This window comes from Pundamilia nyererei, unplaced genomic scaffold (assembly GCF_000239375.1).
Source record: "Pundamilia nyererei isolate P.nyererei 1_Seehausen unplaced genomic scaffold, PunNye1.0 scaffold00003, whole genome shotgun sequence".
NCBI classification, from domain to species: Eukaryota; Metazoa; Chordata; class Actinopteri; order Cichliformes; family Cichlidae; genus Pundamilia; species Pundamilia nyererei.
In genome coordinates, this window is record NW_005187404.1 from 8,117,376 (window position 1) to 8,127,669 (window position 10,294).

A 10,294-nucleotide genomic window follows, 5' to 3' on the forward strand; every position below is an offset into this window, starting at 1 on the left:
GGTGAATGTCTTATAGTTTCAATACTTATTTAACTGTTAAAAGCTAATGCTTACTGTGATGATTATCTTATTTTAAGAACAACAGGAAGTAAATGTCATTATGGTTAAAATTTTGGATGATTTAAAATTGTGACCTTATGATGCTGCGCAAGTAAAGTCAGTGAACTACAAAAACCCCCAGGAGACAGAACTGAGGGCAAATACTGTTAATGTGGCTGGTTGAGTCAAACTAGACTGGCTAAGCGAGATAAATAATACGCAAACTAATAATTCAAAAGTGGAGCACAACTGCAACACCAATTTCTTTGCTCTCTTTTGGTTCCTTTCAATAAGCAGGAATTTTCCCACAAGTAAATGCTACGATTCCACGTCATAAATACCTGGAGATGAAACAGCATTAAGGGTAGAAAAGTTGAATAACGGAAGGAAAAATAAAAGGGCTAAATGTGTTACTGAGGTAACACATTTAGCTCAAATTCCAGATAAATGTGGAGGTGTTAAAGACATTTTGATCTGGATTCGTCAGCAGCAAGAGAATGTGTCACATTTATCAGTTTAAGATATGCAGTTAGGGAAGGCATTTAACTTGCTGTGCAGCATTGTGGTTTGCATTTTGTGATTAGGCTCGTGATGTCAGAATATGATTCACTCAGACAGTTTTAATAACAGGAAACATTTAACCACTGGTAATGGCTCGTGCATAAGTGTCAGCACGTCTTTTAGACTTGTTTTGCACAGTACTTGTTAAATTGTGGTGAGTTTATAGCAACCGTTTTCTATTCTCATATACAACAACACACAGATAGACAAAATATGCACAATATAATACAACAACATACAATATACATATTAGGCTCAGTATCAAGAAAACTTGTGAAGGACAAAAAATATAAAAATGAATCCCAAAAGGTTCACTTTAAGGTCATGGAGCTGGTGGGTCACTGCACTGGATTCTCCTTGTATATTCTACAGAAGCCCACCTATTATGTGACACTTTCACAGGGAAAAAACTGAAAATAAAAAACAACAACTAGCCAATAAAAAAAAAAATCTTCTGGCTGGAAATTTTTATTTTAAACTTGTGACTTTTTACACTTATACAAACCCTTTGCAGCATGTTGTATTTTCAGACTTCTTTGTATGCAACTTGTGACTCAATACCAATACTGCCTTTTGACTCAGATCCATTCATATGCTGTTTCACCAAGGTAAAATTTGGTTTCACTTACTGTTTGCTGTCACAAAGATGTGTGATAACTCAGCCATCCAGCAGGAGTCCCAATGCACCACCTAATTCAGGTGTCAAATAGATGGATAGTAAATGAACAGGATTTTATGTAGAAGACTTTTCTACTCAGCTTGAGAACTTAAAGCAGTTTGTATAACATGCCTCATTCACCCATTCATACAATCACTTTTTCCTACATTTAAGTACTTTATATCAGGAGCATCCTGGGGTTCAGTCTCATGCCTAAGATACAGATACAGGGACAAATACAGGGACTGCAGTCTTTATCTTAATGGCAAAGAGAGCCAGAGATTTAACTACCAATCTTACAGTTAGTAGATTGCTCTATGTCCTGATTTAAAGTCACAAAATAGTCTCATCACAAATGTAAGGCTCTATGTTCAACATAGTATTCTTAAAGCTTAACTTTCTATTTTTGAGTTTGCGTGTCCGGTTATTTAATCATCAAACTGGTGACTGATTTGTTAAAAGGTTCTCCCCTGCTCGCAGAGTGACAATGCAAAAGGAATGACAGGCCAGTAGAACCACTTCTATTGTTCTAGCAATTGTTAATGAAGGTAGGGTTGAAGAGGTGGAGAATATAGAAAGAAGATGAACCGGTTTTAAAGCATGACTGGTATGGGGACATGGAAAAGCAGACGCAGGCGAAGAGAGCAGACGACAGAGAACCTTTGGTCTAGTTCACAATTGAGGCAAATAACTTAAAAAAGGCTGATGTAAAGTCGAGAAAGTGAGTGACACAGCTCAACTCCAAACAGACAGGGGAGACTCAAAGAAAGAAAAGTGATAACAACAGTCATCCTGAGAAATCAACTATGGGGAACGGTGGTAAGACTCTTTAAGCTGAGATACCTTTTTTTAGTTTTGTTTACAGTAAATGTGACACACGCGAGAAAGTATCAAAAACTGTTCTGTGTAATGAGTCAGATTTATCTTTCTTGTCACGTACTGGACTTTCGCAGAAAGTTTTCTTCAAACTTCTTTTCTTTCTTGTTTTTTCTATAGATACACTGCCTTTAAATGTGTTGCTGGTTTTGCTTTTCTGTTTCATACAGTGACTAAGCGTTTTACATGCATTATGTATTACAAGCTGTCAACTTTTAACTTACAGAGATCTTTCTTGAAAGCTGTTAACGGTTCTGGAAGTTTATAAAGAGTTTAAGGTGTTATACTTGTTTTTATTGAAAGCAATACTCTTAACTGTCTGTACGCTTGGTCTCTCAGTTTTGCATCAAAGAGAACCACAATGGCAATGGCCAGTTTTATTTTTTGCTACAGATTGATTTTCCAATTAGAATCAGGGACAATATTCATTCAAAACAAACACACACACACATATATATATATTGATCTAATTAGGCCCAAGAAACCAGACAGACTGTTTGGTAATTCATTTTTGTTAGAAATACCCCATGAAATTCAATTTCTGTGTCATTTAAAACCTTGTTTATTATTATTTACATGCCTGTAAGGCTATTGGAAAATGTATTAGTCTGTAGTATTGATCTAATTAACTAATTTTCTATTTGCAGAAAGCAGAGTAAACTCAACGGCCGTTGGGATTCTTGTTGGCTTTGGAATCCTGTTCATTCTATTCACCATAGGGATTGTACAATTCTGCTGCAAGTACAAATGTAAAGAGTGTAAAAATTGCTGCAAGAAAAAAGGTGAGATAACAAAAGCATACTTCTTCTTGTCTCCTTTTGGTCACAAAGAATATAGCTTGTGTCTACAGCATCTCTGCTGCTTCCCCAATTAAAAAACGTACACACAAGTCTAACAGTCATTATAAGTCATTATACTAACCGCTGACTGTGAGTAACAAGGGTATTAAATTCATAACACAAATCAACTTTTTTTGCGTCACAAATTTGCATCACAAATTGTGAAATTCTCATTTCTTTATATTTTGCTTCCAAAGAGCCAGAATTTCTTGTAATGTTTTAAAGTTGCCTTCGGGGATAGTTCCCCAGGCTTTCTGAAAAAATTTCAAAGTTTTTCTTTGGACAATATCCGCTCTTTAGCTCCAGTCCTTGTACCTTCCCATTTTCAGATTTTTTTGTTTGCTCGTTTTGTTTGCTAAGCCACTTCAAACTGAAGTAAATTACACTGAGTAATTCAAGCATAAAAAAAGCAACTAACTCAAGGGATGAGCCAGTGTTGTATGGAGACATAGCATAAATTTAGAATCTGAAAGTCACGTTCTTAAGAAAGAGGAAACAATCCAGCAAAGGATTGTTTCTGACTGACTCTTTAGCTGATTGATCTACTGTGCACTAAGGCTTAATCAGAAATGGTGTCAGTGGAAAGGTGGCTTTCAAGTAGCCATTCTTAAGGAAGGGAAAAAGGGAGAAAAGTATGCGAGACTGAAGATCAGTGGCAACAAAAAAGTTAAACTTTCCAAATATGAAATTTTTGGTTCTATTCAAAGTCAGTATGTACAGGAGGGCAAGAGAGAGTCAGTTCCACAGAAGTGGAATGAACCCGCTTATTTTTCAGAAACATTGTTTTCAACATGCACAAAAAAGGAAAATAAAAGAAACTATCCACATGGTGTAATAATTTGACTGAAACAACTCTCTAAATATCCTTCTGAAACTATGTGTGGTTAAATGCTTGACTGCATCACTGCCCAGCAGTAATGCTACAGCATGATAAAGCCACCACACTATTGTGCTTTAGAAACCTTACTTATTATGTCTCCTTTTATTCTGTAGCTCCGTCGGTGAAAGACAAAGTGCTCACGTAAGTAGATTTTTTCCACAATGACCTTTGAGTGTAGACCTTTCACATCATTTTAAAAGTTTTATTTCCTCCTTTGCTTCATGATCACATGGGTGCTTTTGATTTTATGCTTCACAGCAAAGTCGGCCTGAAGAAGGCTCCCCCTCCCTTCTCCATTAGCAAAAGCATGAAATAACATCTTGTCTGTGTTTCGATCATCACCTTGATGGAAGGCATTCAGTCGTTTGTCACTTTCCTACACACCACCTACCTTTTTTCAACATGTATGGCTCTGTTCCTGCTTGTTATTTGCTGCTTTATGTTGGTGTAAAAGCCTGAGGAAAACCCAGACTGAGGAGTTTGTTTACCATGTTACTTTTTGATTCCTTTTGATTATGTTTGTATCATGCAACAACTTTATTCTATAGTTATGTTTATGAAAATGCGAACTTTTTCTTAAAACAAGGAGAGGTGTTGCATTTTTTTCTGTATATGCAGAACTATGTTAATATCATGTGATTTTAAGAATATAAAATTATACATGGAAATAAATATTTGCGTCCAATTTCGCACTGGCAGTTTTGTTATGTGTCATGAGAAACTGACAAGATGTTGCGGTGTCCCGTGATACAGATTTGAGTATGCACACACATATGCACACACACCAATGGGAGGAAGCATATATACACTTGTATTGCAGAGGAGATTTTTTTTTTTTTTTTTGCATTGAAGGCAGAATATCAACAACTCAACCACAGCAACACGGCAGTTTTCTGGTAAGCTGCAGGTGACTTCCCTCCTAATGCACATGCACATAATGGTTCCTTTCTGATACTTGTGATAGTTGGTAGAGTCCTTATAGTCTCATTATTTTATTTCCCATAATGAAACTGAACCTTGTCTAACTCATGTATTGAAAAAACAATGACCTCTCTGAGGTGGGGGTGATTAAATGTCATCTTTTGAATTCAGTGAAAATGAGTCATATCTCACAAAAGACAAAGGTTTTTCACAACTGAAATAGTTTTAGATGGTTTTTAACTCAAACTGTAAAAACAAACCTTCATATCTGTACAACAATACACTTACATTCTCTACTAAAGCTCTAAAATAGAAAATATAATGTATTAACTTTTCAGTGCCCAAAATATTTCACTGACTGCACATAAATTTGCATGTGAAGATATTTGCAGTCACTGATCATTGGATATGCATGGATTACTGAACTGACAAAAATCAGCTATGAAACCCCGGGGCAATGCATAAACCTTCTGGTTTTAGACATTGAGGTCTTATATCTTCACAACATCACTCAGATATTTTTTTTAAGATAAAGATGTTTCACGTAGTTTAACAAGTCTCAAAAAATGAGTCAGCAAAGAATAAATATAAGATTACATGCAAAACTGTCTTTTCTAATAGTAATTCTGAAACAGTTCCAATACTCTGGTTAACATTTAACATTTAATATTTATTGTTTTTATTGGTAAACACCACCAAAACTAGGTAAATAAAAGTTGTTCTTTTTTTTTAAACTTGGGTTCAGATTTAGATTTGCTGTTGTTTTATTGCAGGAATATTAGATTCTCAGCACTGAACAGTTGTATTGTTAAGGATTTTCTATAGTAGGATAGTAGTTTATTGACTCAGTGATTCAAGTGACAGTGTTTTATTATTAAATGGAGAACAGTTCCATATTTTTGTTATTTCATTGGAAATTAAGCTGGCGATCATGTGAGGAAGGCTTTTCAGTTTTTTGATGAAAAGATGAAAACAGAGACTCTTCTTTTAACGTGTTTTATTTCTGTGATGTTAGTCTTTGCTGGCAACATAAGATAAAGCATAAGCTGCACTATAGTTCTTGTGATACCTGCCATTACCCTGCATTTGCTCTAGTACTGTAAGTACAGTAACTTCTCAACAGAGAAGGATTTAATCTAGCAATAATGGGAAAAACAAAGTGACATGTTTCTCCTTGTTAACTAATGTGGGTGTAGGCATATTTTGAAATCATACAGAGGACAAAACCCAGTTTTGGAAGTTTTGTGTTGCATTTTAATTGTCTTAAAATTAGCCAAATATTTTTCCAGTTTTGGTAATTGAACCGGGAGTTCCCCTCAAGTTCAACTACCAACCTGGAGAATGCACAGACATTCAAAAAAGTAGGGGAACAGTAGGAGCGCAAAAAGAACGTTTTACCACAGGAATTCCCAACATGTTAACGTTCTACAATAATCATCAGTGTATATGTAAAAATATTATGATAAGTTGCATGAAACTGTCTTACTTCCCTGTATGCAGTTTATACATAGAATACTTGTCACAGGATTTCCCTAATGCTGTGTTTGGTGTATGGAAATCAACCCATATTGACAATATTCATTCTCTTCTCGGGACTTTTTAGAAATGGGGTAAGGCCTGACAGAGGAAGTGTTTGTTTCTCAGTTTAGAAGCTTCAAAACCACTGACCTGGTTCCTGTACATAATTTGCATATGGAGATCCCTAGTAGCCTACAGATTGTCTTGTGTAATGGTTTTTTAAAGAAGGTATCATTTTGTTGTCTCAGGGTTTTCCTTGGGTTTTCTTTAGTCATAGTTTCTGAAAACAGCATGTCGTCTGTCAGCTGGTTTCACTGACTTGTGAATGTCTAAAAATAATCTTCGCTTAAATCTAAATTGGATAAAACGTTTGCTTTCAACAAAATACTTTGCAATGCTACATAAAGTTGCAGGTGACTGGATAAGACTTAAATTCAAATGAAAAGAGTTTGACTTTTTAACTTAATTTAATAATTCTTTTCAAAAAATATTTTCATGTTCCACTTTCACTTTTTCCACTTTTCACTCACTGTTTAGCTAGGTTTAGGCATTGTTTTTAGGAATCTTGGCAACATATGAATTTTACAGACTAGTCCAAGTTTTAATCATGAGTAGCACATGTATCAACAAAGGCATTAAATAAATAGACTAATAAATAGATTGAACAAAGAAGTAGCTGGTCTTATAAGCACAAACATGAAAATATTTTGCCATGTAAGAAAACATGAAAGAGAATCAGACACAAAATGCTCTTTATATCAAAGTTTGCTTGTTAAGTAAGGTGAAACCACTTGTTATTGTAAAAAGTTTGTGGATTGATTAAGTATCACGAAACTGTGTGAATTAAACACACTGCTGAGAAATAAGAACATTCTCATGTGGGCAACTGCAATAAAGTTCATTGTTGGCGGCGATGAAATCACAAAATGTCCAAGAGCACATAACTATCAAGCTGTTTCTCTTCAGTGCTCCCCACACAGTTTCACTTCCGGCAGACAACACATTAGTCAGTTGTAAATAGACTCAGTGAAACAGGGTTAAAAAGGGCGTTTCTTAGAATCTTCTCAGTCTTCATAATCTCCCAAGACTCCTTCCAACAGTTACCAGTCAGTAGCTCTGTAATCTAACCTCTGTTTCCTTCCTACAGTATGTTCAGTAACTGCCTGTTAACCACTCAGTTTTATCCCCAAGATTTCCGCATGTTTTTTCAGTTTCTGGCACTGGAACATTTTACCTCACTCTAGTGCTTCTGTTTCATTAAGTAGAAAATGTGAGTTTATTGCTCCAGTATTGCACTGTAACATGCGGTGGCAGGATTTTTTTTCTTTTTAAATAAAGTGTTTTGTCACATCTCACAGTTTATCAGTCAATTTTCAGCTGTACATCGCAGAGAGAAAGGGACACATTGTTCATATTGAAGTCCTGCCCACACTTCATTAAGGGCAGTGGGGACAGAGAGGTCAGAAGAGGAAAATCCCTCAGTGGAAAGATTGATTCTAAGTCATCCATCATGTGTGTGTCAGTTTGTTTCTCTCTAGAGTAACCTGGATGTGTAACATCTCCTTTGTAAGAGTCTATTAAATCAGATTGGCTTACAAGTAGTCCATTTTCAATAGACACTTTTCTATATTGTTTGATGACTTTGGTTTCATCGTGGCCTTGCTGATGACACCAAATGCACTGACCAGCTCCTGAACAGATACACGACTGAGGCCCAGCTCTGTAGCCCGTGACCACCTCGGCCAAAACCAAGTCGGGAAGCATCTGTTTAAATGTTTCCTCATCATCAGAAGCTTGCATCTGCACATCTGAAGGACTCTGGCTGCGATAGTTGCCTCCAACAGCAGACTCTTTTAGAGGCCCACTGTCCTGCCCATCCAGATTAATGCAAGAAATCATCTGGCAGCCCAGACCCACCCCACTGTCCTCTCTTTTCCGAATGGAATCAGCCCGCTCATTCTCAAGTGGGTAATCTGTTTGGCTGCTAGTTGTGCTTTCAGGTCCTCCCATGCTTCCACAGCCACTGTCATCTTGTCTCGTTGGTGGATTCTCTTCAATGTTTGAGTTAGACTCCATACTGAGCCCACTATCCATGCTGGTCCTCCTCTCCTCTTCTTCATTGTCCTCTGTTACTGTAAGATGACTGATTGGGTCTTTCACACCATCTTTCATGTCTTTTCTGTATGGTGACAGAAACCATCCTTTGTCTGTAACCACCTCCACAGTCCCATCTTCAACATAGAGTGGAAGCCAGCCACTAGCAGGGGATTTCTAAGGTGAGTCAAAGAAAAAAGAAAATTAGATTTGATTTATGAACCATTGGATTAGTGCACATTGTAAGATCTCTTTTCAAAATACTGTTTTTCTATTTTCCAAATAGTTGACACTACAAGTGTGCACAGTTGTCTATAGTTTACTGTACTTACCAGTGCAGCAGGTGTTTTCTCTGGACGTTTCAGGTAACACAGCAGGAAGACTGCTATGACTGCAATTAATGCCAGCCCACCCACAAATGATAGGGATGTTACGGCAATAATGTAATACTCTGAAAAGAGCAAAAGCACCAAAGAATTTACCAAATGTGAGTGTCTTGCTGAAAAAAGCAAGGCTATAGCTGAGCTTTTATCATACTAACAATGATACTTCATAAAGGTGTAATCTAAATCTAATCAAATCTACCACACGCAGTGGACGATAGATGCTTTATTAAGATTTGTTTTAATGCTGAAAATTTTTCAAATGTTTGGCATTTAGCTGCCATCCCTGTTTTCAGGCCCTGTGTAAATGTGATTTATAGGTGACATATTTAATAATCTTCTTAAATAATCTACCATTTTTTCTTTACCTTGCTCTGGCAACTGCAGACACTGTTTTTTGGAAACACTGCTGGTGGGGAGATTTCCACTGCCCTCTAACTTGACGCTGACACAGTACTCTTTACCCCAATGGAGAGAAGTGAAAGTAGTCTTCTGATCCTCTTCCATGTTATCCTCCAAGTATGCCGTGGTATTCTGTAGGGCAAGAACATAGTCAGCTGTTTTTTTCTTTAAATAAGCTTTAAATAATAAAAGTAAGGGCAATTCATCATTATATTTTCCAGGCTTAAATTATGAAGTTGTTGGAAAAGGTGTAAAAACCTTATTGCTTTAACCTAATCCTAACCTACCTTATTATCTTGTCCTTTCTCCTCTAGGTAGATGGTGTACTTTAAACCAAAAGGAAAAATCTTCTTCAAAATGGGTTTTGGGTGAACAGAGACGGTTATAGTGCTGAATGTAGCCCACAATGTGAAGGAGGGAGGTTGCAGTTTGCCTATGATCAGAGAAGGGAAAGGAAATAATCTTATTATGTGTCTGAATTATTAATTAGAGTATTTTAATCTAAAAATAACACAACAAATTGTGCTTACTTTCATTCAGGAGAAATTTCTTACGAACCCAAATAGACTCATCGCCCCCTGCTACCAGCTGAACTCTGACCTTGTAGCCAGATTCAAAATCAGTTATAAAACTGTTAAGGCTGCAGTAGGTATCATTAATCAGTGTGCAACTTGCCAACATGGCCCAGTCATCTTGGTACCTAAGGACAGAAAACAGTCACCAAAATAAAAATATGAACTTAAAAAAAGGTTTAGTAACTCTTAGTTGAAAAACAATTAGCATCAAATGCTTGAAAAACGAACTGAAGACAAAATCAAAATGAAGTCACAGAGAATAAAAATGTAATTAAAAAAAAATAAGGGTAAGGAAGTTCAGAGATTGGCATATTCTAAGTCTGTAAAATGATTCTTACTGATATGTAAGTTAAACTTACTTTGCCATTTCCACATTGTAGTAATAGTTTGAAGGTGCATCTTCAGGTGTGTCCCAATGTAGTGTTACATCGCCATCCAAAATATTCACCATCACTTTGGCAGGACCAGGAATGCCCTCGGCTCCTGATATAGAAAAAAAGAGGTTAAGACGTACATTAATTGTTACAATAATGGAAGTTTAATATATA

The 10,294-nt window shown here is 36.4% G+C and overlaps 1 protein-coding gene across 1 annotated transcript in view; it reads right to left on the minus strand.

Moving 5' to 3' along the window:
* Positions 1-6,778: 6,778 nt before the first annotated feature.
* Positions 6,779-10,294, minus strand: part of il10ra (interleukin 10 receptor, alpha) — a 4,306-nt gene continuing 790 nt past the window's right edge. The window contains exons 2-7 of the mRNA XM_005720862.2: positions 10,106-10,229; positions 9,702-9,871; positions 9,459-9,604; positions 9,138-9,303; positions 8,719-8,837; positions 6,779-8,563 (exon numbers count right to left, since the gene is read on the minus strand). Coding sequence (XP_005720919.1) covers positions 7,655-8,563; positions 8,719-8,837; positions 9,138-9,303; positions 9,459-9,604; positions 9,702-9,871; positions 10,106-10,229 — 1,634 coding nt within the window. The 3' untranslated portion in view covers positions 6,779-7,654. The remainder of the gene's footprint in view (positions 8,564-8,718; positions 8,838-9,137; positions 9,304-9,458; positions 9,605-9,701; positions 9,872-10,105; positions 10,230-10,294) is intronic.